Source organism: Bos grunniens, chromosome 4 (genome assembly GCF_055505025.1).
Source record: "Bos grunniens cultivar Pamir isolate PY7600 chromosome 4, Bosgru_T2T1.0, whole genome shotgun sequence".
NCBI classification, from domain to species: domain Eukaryota; kingdom Metazoa; phylum Chordata; class Mammalia; order Artiodactyla; family Bovidae; genus Bos; species Bos grunniens.
This window is the reverse complement of record NC_141168.1, coordinates 44,039,713-44,059,791: the sequence shown is the minus strand read 5'-3', so window position 1 is coordinate 44,059,791 and position 20,079 is coordinate 44,039,713. Positions and strand designations below refer to the sequence as shown.

General features: G+C 50.9%; 1 protein-coding gene across 1 annotated transcript in view; it reads right to left on the bottom strand.

The window, feature by feature from the left end:
- Positions 1 to 4,503: 4,503 nt before the first annotated feature.
- Positions 4,504 to 20,079, bottom strand: part of ADCY1 (adenylate cyclase 1) — a 101,556-nt gene continuing 85,980 nt past the window's right edge. Inside the window, exons 15-20 of the mRNA XM_086398403.1 lie at positions 19,172 to 19,288; positions 18,213 to 18,359; positions 17,497 to 17,595; positions 11,171 to 11,285; positions 9,236 to 9,360; positions 4,504 to 7,288 (exon numbers count right to left, since the gene is read on the bottom strand). Of these exons, the coding sequence (XP_086254529.1) occupies positions 6,950 to 7,288; positions 9,236 to 9,360; positions 11,171 to 11,285; positions 17,497 to 17,595; positions 18,213 to 18,359; positions 19,172 to 19,288 (942 nt within the window). The 3' untranslated portion in view covers positions 4,504 to 6,949. The remainder of the gene's footprint in view (positions 7,289 to 9,235; positions 9,361 to 11,170; positions 11,286 to 17,496; positions 17,596 to 18,212; positions 18,360 to 19,171; positions 19,289 to 20,079) is intronic.

The following is a 20,079-nucleotide window of genomic DNA, read 5'->3' as shown; positions in this document are numbered from 1 at the left end:
CGTGCCTGGGCCAGGAGTTGCGTGGGGGTTGCTGGTGGGAGGCAAAAATCAAGTTCTGGCTACTTGTGGGCCTGCTGCCCGTGGAGTGCCATCTGGAGCTTGAGCCCCAGACATGGCTCTCTGGCTGGCTGGTCCCGCATGCTGCCCTGCATGCACTTATGAAGCCCAAGGGTGGGCAGATCTCTGGGGGTTCATCTAGGAATTCCTCTCTGCTTAAACATCAGTTCTCAATAAAGGACTGCCAGCTGTTTTTGGAATCCAATCCTGCTGAAGATGAGCAGCCAGCTCTGGGAGCCAGCCAGCCCTGGGGGAGTCAGGGACACCTGTGCTCCAGGGGCACCCAATCCTTTACCATCCACCACGTCTCTGCCTCACCTTCTACACGTTCTCAGTGAAACCTGCTCTTGGACGCTCTCTAATCCCCAGGAAGGAACACTGACTGCCTCCTCCACGCCGTAGCGTGACAAGGACATCAGAGGATCCTGACCTGGTAGAGCCCCTGCTGGGGACTGGGTTGGCTTCATGTAAGTGGGGAACTGTGTGCAGCTTGGGAGCGTCTGAGGGCCTGGTTCTCTCCCAGGCCAATGGCAGAGAGGCCTTATAGGAAGTGACAGGACAACAGTCCTCCTCACTGAGGGACAGTTCCTAAGACACAATGGCAGACGGTACTGCAGGATTCAGGTTTAGGACAGAAAGGATGACAAGACAGGGCAGGGATTGCAGCCCGATGCTATAAGTCTTTGCTGGGGACCAGCTACTGGAGCAGGGGCAGCACTGAGAGGAGAGAACACACACTGTCTTCATCTCACAGTGTCAGGCCCAGCTGAGGATGGCTCTGTGCCTGGGGACACCCAAGGGATGGGCTGTGGGGCACACTCACTGCCTGGGGACCCGCCTGGCCGCTCAGAACCAGCCTGGCATGCACCCCCACCACTCATGTGCACACAAGCTAAGGGCGCCATTAAAACCAACACAACTTCCCCAATTTCACCGTGAGTCAAGAGGCGCTGAATAGAATTGGAAACCAGGAGCTCGGAACGGACAGGAACAGGGTGAATCCTCGTCCTGCCGCTCAGGACTGTGTGACTTTGTCCACGTCTGTAGCTTCTCTGAGCCTCAGATTCTTCATCAACAATGTGGGGAGCATGGCCACACCTCCCCCTGCCGACTGTTTGGAGGTGGGCGGGGTGAAGCCCAGGTAAGATGCTCCGTCACCTACCGAGCTAGACGTGGGTCTTAGTCATGATGGTTTCCTTAGTTTGTGGTCACATGAAAAGTCCACCGGAGATGTAGTTTAACTGCACAGAGGAGTGATCTACCATTTCCCTGTGGTTATTAGTGTAGAACAAACTGAATCTAGGGAAGTACAGGGATTTCACAAAGGAATGAAGGATTATATTAATAACTACATGGACAGTCATTATTTGTGGCTGAAGAATAGGAGCTATCTGTAATCACAAGAGATCCGGGGCTTTCCCAGCCAATTGTGGCCCATTCCCTAGAAGACCATCTGTCCATTGTTTTCTCCTTCAGCCCAGAGATTGAAGCCAGACCTCCAAGTGGCTCCCCAGGTACAGGGAGGTGGGGGTGCCCTGCCAGCTCCTTCCTCCAGAACTCCTGAACCAACAGCCACCCACCTGCAGCTCTCCCCACAGGCCTCCACATATACCAAAACCCAAACACAACAAAAATAAAACCACCACACAGATGACAGGAAGTGGAATCAGGCTGGGGTCTTGATGCCCTGAACTTTATACTGATACTGGAGAGAGATTCTTTTAGGAAAAAAAAAAAAAAGAAGGGAGGGAGGGAGGAAGCCTCCTTACTCTCTAGTAGTTGCTGGAGATGGAGGCTTGGGTTCCACCTGGATGCCAGAGGGGGTCAAGGCCCCCTTTCTGTCCACTCCTCCCGGCCCCCTGCTTCCAGGCTCGGGACCTCTAGGGGCAAGCAGGGACGGCTTCACCTGATGCCCTGGGTGGCAGTCATCTGTCTGTATTCCTAGGAATACAGGAATACAGACTACAGGAATACAGGAATATTCCTGTATTCCTGTAGTCTGTATTCCTGTATTCCTAGTTTGTTTCTTATATGAATCCATCCTGATTCCAGGAACAAATAACTGATTCTAATTTTGCTTATGCCACGCCATGCAAACACACACGCGTGTGCACGCGCACACACACACACACACACACACAGATTCAGATTAAGTTAGGCCTCTGGCAAAAAAGTTATCTTTGATCTTAGTGAACACATGTGTTATACTTTCAGGAAAATTAAGGAATATGAATGTCTGAGTTGTTACCATGAGGTCAAGCTGTTTAGGGAGTTCCAGCCCCAAATGGGGTACCTGAAATTGGGCTTGTTAATTTCATGAGCTGAACAAAGAAGACAGACTTCCTCTCACCATCACAGGACCTGCCTCCCACCCATGTGAGCACAGACGGAAGGACAGAGCACAGACCAAAGGAAAAACCGCTGAATCCTTTCCAAAGCTTCCCGGGGCTTCCTGGAAGTGAGAAGTCCCCAGGAGCTCCCCTGTATGCCCACAGTCTGGGGTGTGCCCCTGACCTGAGAGGGAAATATAGATCGGGTCCCAGCCTCTGGGGCTGAGCCCATGGTCCACAGCTGGTATGACTGACCACCCTGCTGGGCATGCCTGCCTGGCCCCAGCCACTCAGCTGTCCCCTGCATCCCACTCACCCTCCCACACTGTCTCCTTGGCACCAGGCTCCCAGCCATCAGTTCACAGAGAATCAAGGATGCCCTCCCTGCTTTTGAGGGTGGGAAACAGCTGCCTGGTAGCACTCCCCAGGTGCCACCTATGCAGGTACACTAGCCCCAATCTCCTGAAACCACTGGGAAAAGTCACAATTCCACTCCTCCCACAGCACACAAGGCCAACCCTCGGGCACCTGGCCTGGTCTCTGCTCACAACAGACCAAGAGATGTCATCGGACCCTGGGCACTGTGTCAGCGAACTTCCTAGGGTAAAACCCATCTCTGTCTCCCAACTCAAGGTGGAGGCCTGAGCCATTACAGCTAGCCTCCAAACACCCAGGCCTAGGGCCCCCTGTCCGGCCTGCTGACCTCCAGACCTGGGAGCACAGCCCCCAGTGGACCTGGAATCTGACTTAGACCCACCCCCAGCCTAAGGTTCTGTGAAGGCAGATGCAAACCCAGGAGGCTGCATGAAGAGCTGTCACATCTTTCATCGTTCACAATGGAACCGGGAATGTTACATGATAATCTAGGAAGGCTAATGCACACTTGCAACTTTCAAAGCAAACTGCAGCTGGCGAGGGGAACGTCCGGGCCCTTGGACACGGTCGTGTCCTCCAACTGCCACCAGCCACAGTCCACCTCTCATTTAAATATTTCACCAAAGCAAATATTTTGAAACCAATTGCCTCTACGAAGTTTAGATTTGGGGGTTTTGTTTTGTTTTGTTAATTGAAGCCATTACAAAACCAGGGCACGTCAGTTTTCTGGGTGGGGGCTAGTTATACACAATCGACGGGCCTGCACACTTCAGAATGACAAGTGTGACAGCAGGTCTGTGGTCCCCTGTAAGGGAACTGCTTGATGCAGGGCATATCATGGGAACACGCATTTCATATGTGCGTGATGGATGTACACTTAGGCAGCGTTTGCCTTATGAGTCAGGCATTTTGTCCCCAGCAGGACCTGCCACATAGGGAGAAACCTCCAGGATCCCAGACTCAGGGAATCACAGACACGCCATGTGGAAGGGCGGACACACCCTGGAAATGAGACGGGTCCGCCTGCCAGGGAGAAAACCTAAACACAGCTGCCAGGCCAACCCAGCTCTTCCTTCCTGAGCGGCAGGCGAAAGCAAGGATTCAAATATTATATCCAGGTGGCTGCTGGGACAATGGTATCAGATGGAAAGCAAGGAAGGCTGGCTGGACCCTGCCCAAGCCTGCACATCGGCCAGGGATTGTGGGTATCAGCGCCCCACAGTGCCCTTCGGTTTGGGGAAACGTACACATGGCCTGTCTCTGACACCAATCTGCTTTGGACCAGACCTGTCTCTACAGTTTGGAGTTAGAGTTATTGCTTCGAGTGACAGAAAGGATCGGAAGCCCTGGTGGCTCTGGAGTCTGATAAACACGGCAGGCTCACGGCGACTGGGTCTGGGGGCAGGCGTCCACCCTGTAGGACACAGACCTCCGAGTGGACCGGCCCAGGGTTGGGGGCCGTGGAAGCGTTCGGAAGTTCAGGGCTGTGTTCTAATCTACTGAGGTCAGGCACAAGAGGCATGCAAGGGTCTTGAAAGGACACAAGGACGGGGTCATTCCAAAGGGTAGCAGCCAGGCCAAGCAGGGGGATGCATTAGGGACCTCACGCGTAGGCTAAAGTGTGCTGTTCACACCAGGAGTTGGGCTTGCCTTCATTTTGGTCAGAAGGGAGCAGGCAGCACCTTACCCAGTGCACTATTTACAGAGCATCTTAAAATAAATAATTTAGAGAGAATCCTACTCGGGAGGCTCTAACATTTGTACATGATTATTGTACAAGGTTAAAAATAAATAAGGCAATATCATACAGTCTTATCACAAATAAAAAGGAAATTGTTGACCAAACCCCAAGGAACGTTATGGCTGAACACGGCCCCTGTGCCCACAGGAAGCAGGTAGGGTTTGGAGCTGCTGATGATGAAGGTGGTTCTGCTCATCGAAGGGGAGACCTCGCCGTTTCAGAACAGCTGAGGCCCCGATGGCTTCCCGAGGTGGCGGTGACGGGGGGCCACGCGTTCCGTGGCTTTGCCAACCCACGTGGGGATCCCGCGGCTCTGTGGACCCAAGGTCCCAGCACAGCAAGGCTGGGATCTCACCCCAGGCTCAGCGTCCATTTCGCTCAAGTCGATGTGAATTCAGAGCCCGTGGCTGTGGGAGCAACGACTGCTTCCTCACTGGCTGATGGCTGGGCCATCCTCACCTTCGACCAACTGCAGCCCCTCATCTTTAAACAGAAACCTCATGCTCAGAATATTCCTGACTGCCTACCTGCCTCATCCACTTCTAAGGGGCCATGTGATCACATTGGTCACACTGAGTTAACTCACGTGGCCCAGAATCCTCTCTGCAGCTTACAGCCTGCACCCTGAATGGAGCGCCCCCTTTGCTGGGTGACAGAGCATATTCGCAGTGTCATGCTCCAATATGCCGTCCACCTCCTCCCACCGTGCCCTGGGGTGGAAGCTCGGCCATGGTGAGCAGATGGGCAGCAGGACCCTGGACAGCATCTCAGCCCCACGGCTTGGCACAGATGTGCAAACCCACAGAAGCCATGTGCTCTGGAGACGACTTGGTTCTGCCCTGTCTGTAGGAGGCGGGTGACCACTCAGCCAGGGTGCATCTGAGGAAACACTGTCCACCTGCCTGCCTCTGTCACTGGCCCATCCACACTGGCTAAGCGGCCGACTCTGTTGGCTACTCGCCCCCACAGTCACAAGACACATGCCCAAAATGGGGGGAGCCCAGAGGACATGGGGTTCAGTCCAAAGTGAGCCCCTGTTCCAATACAGCAAAGTCAGAACCCCCAGGGAGGGGGTAGAGCCCTTGGAGACCAGAGAAGAGAGGGACACCCAGGCTGCTGACTCTGCCAAGCAGGGCTCCCCTGAAACCATAGGACCTCCCCCAGATGCTGTCAAAGCTCTGGGTCTCAGATGGACATCCCCCCCACATTGACTTGCCTGCCCAGAACCTTCCCTCCAGTTTCAAGCTGCCCTCCTCCCTGCGGTCAAAAGTCAAGGTCTCCACGTCCAGCTATTTCTAGACAGTTCCTTCCTACTGGCCCTCCTGCACCCCTGCCCCCTGTAACAGCATATTCCAGCATGGTCATGCTCCTCATCTCCATGGCAACCACAGAGATACACTGGTAGGAGATTCCCAGACTTGCACAGAATTATTTGCAGTCACTTTCCCCGCAAATTAGAGCAGGGACATCTAAACTGACAGCCATGAATGCCAAAACTCCACATCCAGGGGACCGGTTCTGCTGGAGGAACACCTTCCATCCAGGAAGAAGCTTTCTCATGCTTGTGAGGTTCACTTATCTTCAAAGTCAACGAAGCCTTGCACTGCTGTTCAGCATACAGGAACCCAAGGTGCCACGGTAGAGAGGTAAGAAATGACACCAACCACCTTCTCTCCTTTGAACAAACAGTGGCGTGGGCAGAAAAGGGAATGTCCAGGTTTCACAGGAGCTGATGCACTCAGGCGGGGCAGGTGGAGAACGCAGAGGCAGAACATGAACTATGCTGGTCACAGAGATGTGGCTGCAGGGCCCCCAGGAATTCCAGAAGACCCACCTCTGACTCTCAGCGAAAACTCAATCTGAAGAAAGCCAGTGGCCACCACCACGCATGCAGTGGGACAGGGGCTTCTCAATTCTTCCCAAACCATCCCCTAAGGCCTGTACAGCTCTGCCCTGCTGAGAGAGTCCTGACTCCCACTCCGGGCTCTGCAGGCCACTGCCCAGGGCTGGAGCTGCCCCCATGGGACCCACACTGCTGGGCTGACGCTGATCCATCTCAGGGCACAAGGTGGGTGCCCCAGTCACTCTGCCAGCCAGACCTCTGAGGCTCTCACTGTAGCCTATGGCCCTGGAGAATGTCCTGAAGGTTCTGACACCTGGAGCTGACCCAGCCAACCTCCCTCTGCCACTGAGGTGAGGACAAAGCAAACACAGTCGCCGCTAAAACCTCGGTGTCCGTGCGGTCAGGGTTCGCCCCTCACCCGACTCACTGCTGGACTCACTGCCCAGCTGCTTCAAGTCATGCCTGGACTGTGCCCCTTCCCCAGCCCAGTCACCGGCTCCCAGCCCTGCTCTGCTGGCTGGGCTGGTCTCTGGGGGAGCCCCAAAGACCCCCAATACCTCAAGCATTTGTGCCCTGTGCCCCGAGCGGCTGGCATGGGCTCCACTAAGCCTCCTTCCCAGAGGCTCCAGGGGGCAGGTGTTGGCCTGGGGGGCCTGGGGCAAGCCCCGAGCCCTGCAGAGCCCCTGGCCCAGCTCCAACTGGGAGGCCGGCTGCAGGAGGTACCGGGGGGTGACCCGCAGCCAGTCTGGTCTGGAGGCCAGCTCTTCCGAAAGGATACATTTTCCGCTCTGAGTTCAGGGACCTGGTTTGGGAGCCATTTCCATCGGTCCTGCCTTCCAGGAAGTATGTCAGCATCTCACCCTTGCCCTTGACACTGACTTTGCCTCGGCACACGAAGCGGTAGGAACCCCGCCGCAGCAGCCGGTGAACTTCCTCTGTGACCTGCAGAGGGGAAAGGCGGTCAACAGGGAGCCCACGGGAGGGTCCCTCCTCCCCCAGCACTGCCCACCCCAGCTCTGCCTGGAGGCTGAGTCATGCTCCTCCCATGGTCACTCTGGTCTCTCTGTGAGAAGGACATGATCATGCAAAGAGCATGGGACTCAGAGGGGCCTTAACGGGGCCCTGGACAAACAGGAGACGACAGCACTCACCATGAGGAATACCGAGAGTGGACGATCAGACTGGACGGGCCCACAAGGACCCAGCCTCAAGGACTGGCATGTGAGCTCTGTGGTCACCCCCGAGCCAGATGCCTGGACACCAAGCTCCAACTGAGGGCCGGAGCTACATGGCCTTACGCGGTTCCCCAACAGGCTCAGTGCACCCCAAAGTCCTTCGTGGAACTGAGCCACAGACTAGCCGGTTACACAGGGCAGACGCTATTGTCAGAAAGGTCACCTCTCAGATGAGGCCTCTGAGATGCAAGGTGGCAAAATGTACAGTGATAAAAGTCTCTTTCCTTTCACACTGAACCCACCATTCATCCATTCAAAAAGATCTGCACTCCCTAGAACCCTGACGTCCAGCTCAAGCCCAAATATACACACTGACAAAACCCTCTGAGTCTTATCCTTATGGTGAGCTCCCTCCTTTCTTGCCTTATGAAGAATAGGAGGCAATGAAATTCCCAGATCATAGCACAAAGAATTGCTGGAGGTAAAGGTAATCCGCCACTACACACAGTAAAGTTAAAAATGAAGGTTTTAGGTTGGGATGGGCCTGGGTGTCCTTCCAGGTTGCCTGGGAGCTCCAGCCACCCCTGTCCTCTGCATCCCTCCACCTTGAGATTCGAGCCAGGAAGTCCCAGGCTGTGAGTCGGGGCTGTGCATGATGTTGCCGAAGTGGGTCCCAGAGAGGGTCCAGGTCAGGGGCTCAGAGACACAAGGTCCCCAAGAGGCTGAGAGGGCATCCGCAGGAAGTCTGATTTTTAACCATCTTCAGGAGAATCCCTATATTTCCCAAGAGGCTGACTAGGAACTCTCCCTAGAGTTCTCTGTGAGGCCTGGCCAGCATCAGGGATGGGGGGACACCTGCTCTGCAGCCACGTCAACTTCACTCTGTCTAAGAGACAGTGCTGGACCCCATAGAGGAATTCCAGGGAAGTACCTGCTTGATCCCCAAGCAGATGGCTGAGGTGGAACCTGGGAATCGTCACAGGTGCCTGCCTGAGAGTTAGTGCCCAATGAACGGGGGCGGGGCCCCAGGAACTGAAGGTGCATGATGCGGGACAGCCCCAAGCCGCAACCTTCTCACTGAACTGCAGCCTGCAGGATCGCACCCCAGTGTCTCTCTCAAACCCTAGGGTGAATGCACGGGTCTCTGGAGGACCGAGTGAGAAGCTGTGATAAAGTTAAAGGACCAGCATTAACTGGCTGCAAGGTGGTGATTGCTGGGTGTGCAATGCTCAGAGGCCGCCTCGAGGCCCGACCACAGCAGGAGGGCTTGGCCCTGCTCACCCAGCACTACGTTCTCTGCCACTGTCTTTCAAATCTTCAGTGCCGGCTGGAGTCATGGCACCAAGTCTCGTCCCCCATGAGCCACCCACAGGTTCTCAGGTCAGGTGGCCCCACTGCACTCACCTTTCAAAAGGCAAGGAAGCCCCTTCTCAGTTCTAGGGAGCTGTCACTACTCCCAACTAACTGTCCCCTGCCACTCATCACCCCAACTCTGCTCCTGACCACAGAGGGGTCACCCCACCCCCCGCCGCCGAAGCCGCAGACACACTAAGCCACATGGTTCAGTGGCCCCACCCAGAAAAGGCAGACAGGGACAGGAGGACGCAGGCTGCTGGACTGGGTGGCCACCCCAACACGACCCTTGCTCCTCCCACGGCAGTCTCCCACCGCCAGGATGGACACCTGGGCCCTGGGGACTTCTGAGTGAACTGACCTGGATCCTGCCCTGGACGCCAGTACTGTCCATCCGACTGGCCACATTGACCGTGTTCCCCCAAATGTCATACTGCGGCCTGCGAGCCCCGATCACTCCAGCCACCACGGGGCCAACATTGATGCCTGGAAAACAGCCACAGCGTGGTGTCAGTGCAGAGGCTTCCGAGGGGAGGAGCTGCCCCTCATGAAGTCACGGCTTACGGGGTCATCGAGCAACACTCCTCCCCAAAGCAAGGACCCTACAGCATTGCCGAGGGGCAGTTCTCCACTTGCATCCCACACCATTAGCCAGCAGTCCCCACCACAAGAAGTCCCATTTCCTGGAAGCGCGACCTCATGCTGAGTCCTGCTGCTAAGAAAGCTAAGCTTTCAGTCTGCAGGTGTGTTCCCACATCCAGCTCCCTCTTCCAGAAAGGGCAGTAGCTCCTGTTTCCCCAGATGGGATCCCTCTGTTCTTTCTGGTGTGGGGCCCAGAACTAAGTATTTGAGGATGCTCTAAAGAGAGTGAGGCCCCTTTCTCTTTATGCGGTCAGGGTCTAACTGGCCTGGACAGTAACACAGGCCCATGTGCCCCAAATCTCCCCAGATCTGAGCTGATGGCACATCACTCCTTCTGACTCTGTAGTCTGCATCAATTTTTCTGAGCTTACCCAAGCATATTAATAGCCTTTCAGACACTGACCCAGTCAGGCCCCTGAAGCCTGGGTAGCAGGTGCTTGGCATCTTCAGGAGGAAGCGGAGGCAGAACAGGCTGAACTGAGCCGGGAGGCTCAGGCTCAGTGGATGTGGGGACCCAGGGAGAAGCCCCAAAAGGGACACTTCCAGATGGCTGGGGGAACCTGGGGAGCCCCCCTCTACCGCCCTGGAGGCCCTAATCCATGTGGGTGAGGCTGAGCCAGGATCCAGCCTCCTGTATGACCAGCCACCCAGGCACGGAGGTCCAACTGGCCTGTGGGTCCTCAGTAGGAGAGTAAGAAACAGAATCTCCCTGATGGACCCTTGGATCTGTTTCCTGTCACATCCGTTCATCTACGCATCTGAGCCCGCGGCCCCGGACGAGAACTGAACCCTGCAGGTGAGGCACAGAGGGCGCCCTGCTCCCACCTCCAGCACATCCCGTGGGCCGGGCACCAGGCTAGGTCAGCTCTCGTGTTTAAGCTCATCAGAACTTCCCCCGCCCTGGTGGACACTGGCTACCACCCCTCAAAACCACTCAAACCCAGCTCTAAGTTCTGTTTTTAAGGTCACTAAACATTTAAAATAAATGTCCAGTTTAACTGTATCATAGACTAAGGGGTAAGGGTGGGGAGAAAGAGGGGAGGGAGGAACAGACAGAGGAAGGAAGGGAGGGAGGGAGGGAGGGAGAAATCTCTAGTTTAACTATATCCTCAACTAATACAATTTTTTCTGCTAAACCTATCTACCCAGGGGGGGGAAAAATTAATTTAAGACTAAAAAAAAAAAGAAACCCTATAGTTTGGAAAGAGCTAGAGAGGAGCTCAGATCCCAGCTGGTTTTCCTCCTCACTCACAGGCAAGGGACAGGAGCCCAGGAGGACCGAGGGCCCAGCCTGAGCCTACACCGCTGGGCTCCTGCACAGCGTATGAGATACCCAGGCCTGCCGACAGGAAGCGGGGCATATTCCTCCAGGTAAGTGTGGGCTCAGAGGTATATCTGAGAGTCTCTAGGACAATCAAGATTTCTCCTGTGTTGTGTGAGCTGGACAATGATTCTTCCAGGCTCTAAGTCATGGATACCCAGTGTTCCCTGCATCCCTGGCACTCCTCTGGGTGGCGCCATCCTCCTTCCTGTGAGATAAGGGAGTCTGGACCAGTGACCCCTGCTCGTGAGGAAAGGCCCAAGCCACAGGCTCCCAGGGCAGTAGAGAAAGGGTGAGCTGGCCCAAGTAATGGGATAGCTTGCCGCCACATACCAACACGGAGCACAAAGTCGTTATAAGACTGGTAGTTGATCTCATCCAGGACATCAAACATCTCGATGGCAAAATCTGCCAACGTGCTGAGGTGGGAGGAGATGCACTTCTTAGCCTGGACGTGAGCACACACAGGTTATTGCATTTGAGGGGTGTAAGGGCAAAGAGGACAGGGACACTCAGCCAGTGACCTGCAGAGGTGAGGGGACTACCCTGTACCCCCTCATGGGATGAGGGACTTGATCCCCATGTCAATAGCTGGCTGGGGCTGGAGGCTGGCTGGGTGGTTCTCATCAGGGATTGAGTGGCACCCTACAGCTGCCCTAGTGTGTATTTATCATCCCATTCTACAGGTAGGAGACTGAAACAGAGGTAGAATAGTATTGCTCAAGGCTTACAGCTCCTGAGAGCAGAGGCTGATGCCACTGGAACCTAAGCAGAGCCCTTCTGCAGGAATGGGCTGGTGGGATGGGAGAGGACCCTGTTGTGGGAAACCAAGTGTCCCACTGCTCAGACAATGCTGCCACTGGCCCACTGTAAACAAACAAAGCAAGGTGAGCACAGTGGATGGTCAGCATTCACACAGCAGAGAGCAAATCCAACCCTCCTTCCTCACACTGAGACTCTCTTTCATTGTGTTGTATCTCCTTGGATACAAATCAGGTGGTTTGCAAAGATTTTCTCCAAGTCTATGGATTGTCTTTTCATTATAGTATTTTCCACAAGTTGAATTTTAAAATTTTAATCAAGTCCAACCTAACAGTGTTTTCTTTCACAGATCATGCTTTTTGTACCGCATCTAAAAACTCATCGCCAAACCCAAGGTTACCTAGGTTTTCTCCCATGTTATCTTCTAGATGTCTTATAGTGTTGCATTTTACATACAGGCCTATGATACATTTTGAGTTAGTTTTTGTGAAGAATATAAGGTCTGTGCCTGGATTCATTTTACAAATATAGATAGCCAGATATCCAATTTTTTATAGCACCATTTGTTGAAGACTATCTTTGATCCATTTGTCAAAGATCAGTTGATTATATTTATGCGGATCTATTCCTGGGCTCTCTATTCTGTTCCACTGGTTTATTTCACTACTCTTTTGCCAAAACCATACTGTATTGATTACTGCAGCTCTATAGAAATTTTTTAATATTACTTCTTTATCTGGCTGTGCTGACTCTTAGTTGCAGGATGCGAAATCTTTGATCTTTGTTGAATCATGCAGGATCTTTATTTTAGTTGGAGTATGTGAAATCTTAGTTGCAGCATGTGAGATGTAGTTCCCTGATCAGGGATCAAACCTGGGTCCCCTGCATTGGGACCCAGGAGTGTTAGCCACTGGGCCACCAGGGAAATTCCATAAATCTTGGCGTCTGACAGTGTCAGTCCTCTAATTTCGTCCTGCTTCTGCTATGCTGTGTTGACTACCCTCAGTCTTTTGTCTTTCCATGCAAACTTAGGATCAGTTGGTCAATATCACAAAATAACCTGCTATACTTTTGATCAGGATTGCATTGTCTACAGATCAAGTGAGAATAACTGACATCTTAATGATATTGAGTCTTTCTATGCAGAAACACTGAGTAGTTTTTGACTGATTTAGATCTTCAATCTCTTTAATCAGACTTTTATACTTTTCCTCCTAGAGATATTATATATATATATTTAATTTCTACCTAATATTTAATTTTGGGGTGCTCATGTAAATGGCATTGTATTTGTTATTTTAAATTCCCCTTGTTCATTGTTGGTATACAAGAAAGCAACTGACTTTTATACCCTCTTCCAACAACACAAGAGAAGACTCTACATATGGACATCACCAGATGGCCAACACCAAAATCAGGATGATTATATTCTTTGCAGCCAAAAATGGAGAAGTTCTATACAGTGAGCAAAAACAAGACCAGGAGCTGACTGTGGCTCAGATCATGAACTCCTTATTGCCAAATTCAGACTTAAATTGAAGAAAGTGGGGAAAACCACTAGATCATTCAGGTATGACCTAAATCAAATACCTTATGTTTATACAGCAGAAGTGACAAGTAGATTTAAGGGACTAGATCTGACAGACAGAGTCCCTGATGAACTATGGACAGAGGTTCATGACACTGTACAGGGGACAGGGATCAAGACCATCCCCAGGAAAAAGGAATGCAAAAAAGCAAAATGGCTGTCTAAGGAGGCTTTACAAATAGCTGTGAAAAGAAGAGAAGCCAAAAGCAAAGGAGAAAAGGAAAGATATACCCATTTGAATGCAGAGTTCCAAAGAATAGCAAGGAGAGATAACAAAGCCTTCCTCAGTGATCAGTGCAAAGAAATAGTGGAAAATAATAGATTGGGGAAGACTAGAATCTCTTCAAAAAAAATTAGAGATACCAAGGGAACATTTCATGCAAAGATGGGCTCAATAAAGGATAGAAATGGTATGGATCTAACAGAAGCAGAAGATATTAAGAAGAGGTGGCAAGAATACAAAGAAGAACTGTACAAAAAAAGATCTTCAAGATCCAAATAATCACGATGGTGTGATCACTCACCTAGAGCAAGACATCCTGGAATGTGAAGTCAAGTGGGCCTTAGGAAGCATCACTACGAACAAAGCTAGTGGAGGTGATGGAATTCCTGCTGAGCTATTTCAATCCTAACAGACAATGCTGTGAAAGTGCTGCACTCAACATGCCAGCAAATTTGGAAAATTCAGCAGTGGCCACAGGACTGGAAAAGGTCAGTTTTCATTCCAATCCCAAAGAAAGGCAATGCCAAAGAGTGCTCAAACTACCGCACAATTGCACTCATCTCACACGCTAGAGTAAAGTAATGCTCAGAATTCTCCAAGCCAGGCTTCAGCAATACATGAACCGTGAACTTCCAGATGTTCAAGCTGGTTTTAGAAAAGCAGAGGAACCAGAGATCAAATTGCCAACATCAACTAGACCATTGAAAAAGCAAGAGAGTTCCAGAAAAACATCTATTTCTGCTGTATGGAGTATGCCAAAGCCTTCGACTGTGTGGATCACAATAAACTGTGGAAAATTCTGATAGAGATGGGAATATCAGACCACCTGACCTGCCTCTTGAGAAATGTGTATGCAGGTCAGGAAGTAACAGTTAGAACGGGACATGGAAGAACAGACTGATTCCAAATAGGATAAGGATTACGTCAAGGCTGTATACTGTCACCCTGCTTATTTAACTTATATGCAGAGTTCAGTTCAGTTCAGTTCAGTCACTCAGTCATGTCCGACTCTTTGCGACCCCATGAATCGCAGCATGCCAGGCCTCCCTGTCCATCACCAACTCCTGGAGTTCACTCAGACTCACGTCCATCGAGTCAGTGATGCCATCCAGCCATCTCATCCTTGTCGTCCCCTTCTCATCATGCCCCCAATCCCTCCCAGCATCAGAGTCTTTTCCAATGAGTCAACTCTTCGCATGAGGTGGCCAAAGTACTGGAGTTTCAGCTTTAGCATCATTCCTTCCAAAGAAATCCCAGGGCTGATCTCCTTCAGAATGGACTGGTTGGATCTCCTTGCAGTCCAAGGGACTCTCAAGAGTCTTCTCCAACACCACAGTTTAAAAGCATCAATTCTTCAGCACTCAGGCTTCTTCACAGTCCAACTCTCACATCCATACATGACCACAGGAAAAACCATAGCCTTGACTAGACAGACCCTTTGTTGGCAAAGTAATGTCTAAGCTTTTGAATATGCTATCTAGGTTGGTCATAACTTTCCTTCCAAGGAGTAAGCATCTTTTAATTTCATGGCTGCAGTCACCATCTGCAGTGATTTTGGAGCCCCCCCAAAAAAAGTCTGACACTGTTTCCACTGTTTCCCCATCTATTTCCCATGAAGTGATGGGACTGGATGCCATGATCTTCGTTTTCTGAATGTTGAGCTTTAAGCCAACTTTTTCACTCTCCTCTTTCACTTTCATCAAGAGGCTTTTTAGTTCCTCTTCACTCTCTGCCATAAGGGTGGTGTTATCTGCATATCTGAGGTTATTGATATTTCTGCCGGCAATCTTGATTCCAGCTTGTGCAGAGTACATCATGAGAAATGCTGGGCTGGAAGAAGAAGCTGGAATCAAGATTGCCGGGAGAAATATCAATAACCTCTGATATGCAGATGACACCACCCTTATGGAAGAGAGTGAAGATAAACTAAAGAGCCTCTTGATGAAAGTGAAAGAGGAGAGTGAAAAAGTTGGCTTAAAGCTCAACATTCAGAAAACGAAGATCATGGCATCCAGTCCCATCACTTCATGGGAAATAGATGGGGAAACAGTGGAAACAGTGGCTGACTTTATTTTGGGGGGCTCCAAAGTCACTGCTGATGGTTACTGCAGCCATGAAATTAAGAGACGCTTACTCCTTGGAAGGAAAGTTATGACCAACCTAGACAGCATATTAAAAAGCAGAGACATTACTTTGTCAACAAAGGTCCATCTAGTCAAGGCTATGGTTTTTTCAGTAGTCATGTATGGATGTGAGCATTGGACTATAAGAAAGCTGAGCACCAAAGAATTGATGCTTTTGAACTGTGGTGTTGGAGAAGACTCTTGAGAGTCCCTTGGACTGCAAGGAGATCCAACCAGTCCATCCTAAAGGAGATCAGTCTGAGTGTTCATTGGAAGGACTGATATTGAAGCTGAAACTCCAATACTTTGGCCACCTCATGCAAAGAGCTGACTCATTTGAAAAGACCCTGATGCTGGGAAAGATTGAGGGCAGGAGGAGATGGGGACAACAGGATGAGACGGTTGGATGGCATCACCGACTCAATGGACATGGGTTTGTGTAAACCCCGGGAGTTTGTGATGGACAGGGAGGCCTGGCGTGCTGCGGTCTATGGGGTCATAAAGAGTAGGACACGACTGAGCAACTGAACTGAACTGATTTTCATTTTTATTTAGTTCGAAATATTTTCAGCTTCTCTTGAGATTTCTCATGTGTCCTTTGTATCATTTACAAGTGTATTGTTTCATCTCCAAATATTTTGTAATGTTCCAATTATTTCCTGGTAATTGATTCTCCTAGCAAAGGTTTCCTTGGTAGCCCAGTGGTAAATAATCTGCCTGCCAATGCAGGAGACACAAGGGATGTGGGTTCAACATATGGGTTGGGAAGATCCCCTGAAGAAGGAAATGTCAACCCACCCTAGTATTGTTGCCTGGGAAATCCCATGGAGAAACGATCCTGGTAGGCTACAGTCCATGGGGTCACAAAAGAGTTGGGCAAGACTTAGCAACTAAACAACAACAGTAGATTTCTACTTTAATCACATTCTAGTCTGAGAATATAGTGTACATTATTTCAATTCTTTAAAAATTTTTAAGCTTGTTTAATGGCCTAGAATGTGATCTATCTTGGTAAATGTCCCATGTGAGCTTTAAAATAAGTATATTCTGCTGTTTTTCAATAAAGTAGTCTATAGATAGCAATTACATCCAGGTGACTGATGATGTTGTTCAGTTCAGTTCTCTTTACAGATTTCCAGCCAACTGGATCTACCAATTAGCAACAGCATGGGACTGAAGTCTCCAACTATAATAATGAGTTCATCTACTTCTCCTTGCAGTTCTATCAGTTTTTGCCTCCTGTTGTTAAGTACATAAATATCAAAGATTTCTATGTATGCTTGGAGAATTAACTTCTTTATCATTCTGTAATGTACCCCTTCATCCTTGATAGTTTTCCTTGATCTGAAATTTGCTTTGTCTAAAATTAAGATAGTTACTTGAAATTTTAACAGGGCTAGCATGGTATCTCTTTCTACATCCTTTTATTTTCAATGTATCTGTGGCTTTATATTTAAAGTGTACTTCTTGCAGAAAACCTAGTTGGGTCTGAATTTTAGCAACTCTGTCAGTTTCTGCTTTTTAATTGATGTATTTAGACCTCTCACATTAAAGGTGACTGCTGATTCAGTTAGCATCTACCATATGTATAACTGCTTTCTATTCATGGATTTTTCTTTTTTTTACATCTTCCTCTCTTTTTCCTGTCTTTTTATAGGGTCAGTCTGGGGAGATGAACACTCAGTAGTGCCATTTGCCAGGATAGCAGTGGGGGGATGGTGGGGGGTGAGGAGGCAGGGCCGGAGGAAGTTTCTTTGTTCAGCCTTCTGCACTGATTTTTCACAGAAGGCTGTGACTACAGAGAACTGGCCACTGACAAGACAGCCTTCAGGCTGCTCCCTAATCCAATGCAGAGGAAAAACTGAGGCCCACAGCAGGGAGCCTGCCCATGGAAACCTGGGCAGCTGGGGACAGAGCCAGGACCCAGTCCCTGAACAGGGCACACCTCTCAGTCCACACTCACCTTGGTCCCAGCAGTGGGCGCCAGCCCCACAGCAGCCATGTACGTGCTCCCAATGGTCTTGATCTTCTCTAGGTCCTTGTAAAAGTCTTTGTCCATGAGCTTTGTTTGAAACACAAAACTGTTAAATGTTACATAACATTTTAGACAAGTCACAGCAGTGTACAGCCGCCGGAAGCAAGCACAGAGCAGATAGGTGCATTCTGGAAAGCAATGTGTCTTCTTCATACAGGCACAAGACAAGTTCTGGGATTGAACTGAGAAATGCAGGCCTCAGGGCCTCTAACAAAGGCATTTAAAAGAGGCACCAAGGAAGAACCATGCAGAACACACCCCCATCCTCCAGCAGCTGACCTCACGATCACCCAGGAGGAGGACAGGCCCCAGGGAGGGAAGCAGGCACAGACTGGAGGCCTGCTGTGGACAGTGCAGAGATACCTGCCCGCCCATCCTGCAGGTGAGGCTGCCCACCTGAGCTTGGCATTCACAAGGAAGAGCACAGGTACCACCACTCACCCTCCCCATCTTAAGGCAAAGTTTCTTCCTCAAATGTCACGATCAGCTGGCATTCCCAAGGAGACAAAATACATGTCTCCTCCTGGTCCCATGCCATCCGCAGAGCACATACTACATCAGTGGACACAATTCAGGACTCTGTTGGAGGGGGCACCCCAGGACACCCAGGCCCCAGGGTGTCAGGACTGCAGGGCAGCCCTTACCTCATCAAAGTCAGCGATGATCTCATTCAGAAGGCGTAGACATTCCACCCCCATGTTGTTGCCATCCAGCTCGATGTAGAAGTCATTGAAGTTGGGGATGGATGCAAACATGACCCCCACCTGCGAGTATGACTGGTAATACAGGTCCTGGGGGGTGGGGTGGTCAAAGGTTGGGTCAGGCAATGAATGGGCAGCCAGAGCAGCATTCAGGGCTGGTACTGGGGCAGGCCCTGGAGACCAGGTCCTGAGATGTGGCTGCCAGGATGTGCTGGGACTCCCAAGCCACACCAGGAGGGGGCTCAGAGGATCTAGGATGATGGGTGGTCATTCAGCTCACAGATGGGTGCAGAGCCCCCTCAAGGAGAGGCGGATGCACCAAGGAAGGACACACTGTTTGGGGAAACAATTGGCCCTGGATGCCCCAAGTCCCAGCAAGACAAAAAGATGAGCCCCAGATCTATTTTAGGTCAAAGCTGGTCAAGCTGAGCCTGGGGGCTTGTGCCTTTAGGGCCTAAAAACCTAGCCTGAGCCTCTTTATTCTTGAGTCCGCTTTTGTAAGCCCCACTCTGTGCTGTCCAGGTGGTTTCAGAGTTTTACTGCAGCAGGTTGTGGCCATTAGGATGTTCAGACCAACCCAGACAGCACTGAGCACAGAGCAGGGAGTGAATAGCCAGGCAGGCGGGGTGTGGTTTTGAAGGCACCTGCTGCCCAAATTCAGCCAAGAGGGGGCCACCCAGGCCTTGAGGCAGCGTTCTGCAACCTCATGTGTGACTTACTGCAGCATCCTGCCTTCCTTGTGGGGACAGTGGATGCTATGCTCTCTCCCAGGATCAAAGGGGAGGACATGCTAATTCTGAGCACCTGTCAACCCCACGTCCCAGGAGTCTTGGATCTGGCCCTGCCCTGGAGGGTGGGCAGAGGGGCCACTGCACCTCAGGGCATGCAGGCCCTAGGCTCACCATGTTGCGAGGGTTGGACATTAGGAAGTGCTGGGCAACGTGGGCTGGCAGGAGGTTGAAGAGAATCCTCTTGTTGTCCAGCTTCACTTTCTCCATGTCATCCCGCTCCTCCTCTGCCTGGGAAGGGGGTCCTCCATTAAGTCACCCAGCCACCCATTCATGCCTCCTTCCCTCACTTGACAGCTCGCCATATGACACTCCCTTACTTGACACCCCACCATGTGACAAGTTCTCACCTGGATCAGACTCTGAACCCTCTTCCAACAGGGTCTTGACTTTGGGGTGTTCATGTGTCTAGTTTTAGCAAGAACCCTGCTACGTCAGTTTAACCAGAGACCCCATCCTTGACATCTGATCACCCCAGATATCTGATCAGGTTCCTCATCTCCAACCCTCCCCAGGTGATGTTAGATCACCTTGACCTACCCTCAGCATGAATCCTGTTAGGTCAGTTCGGCCAGAACACACCTCACCCCAGATGTCTCCTCTTAATAATTTTCCATCCACCATCCGCCACCCTGCTCCCTGACTATAAACCCCCACTTGCCCATGCTATATTTAAGGTGAAGCTTCATCTCTCTCCCCCACTGCAGTGTTCCTACACCTAACACAATGCTCCTGAATAATGTCTGCCCTACCATCTTTAACAAGAGTTCTGAATCTACACCTTTAACACATTCTTCTCTGTAATCATCCAAACTAAACACCAAGTGCACCGATGGTCTATACCAGGTTCATCTCCATGGTCCCACCAAGAAGAGGAACTAAATCAACATTAGGGGCCCCGAGGATCCATGAAATTCTGGACCAGTCATCACCCAGATAAGCTGGAACTTTCAAAGGCCAGTGAGGGGCTCAGCCCCCATTTCCAGGCTGAGAAGCCCCACCATCTGCCACCCGCAAACTGG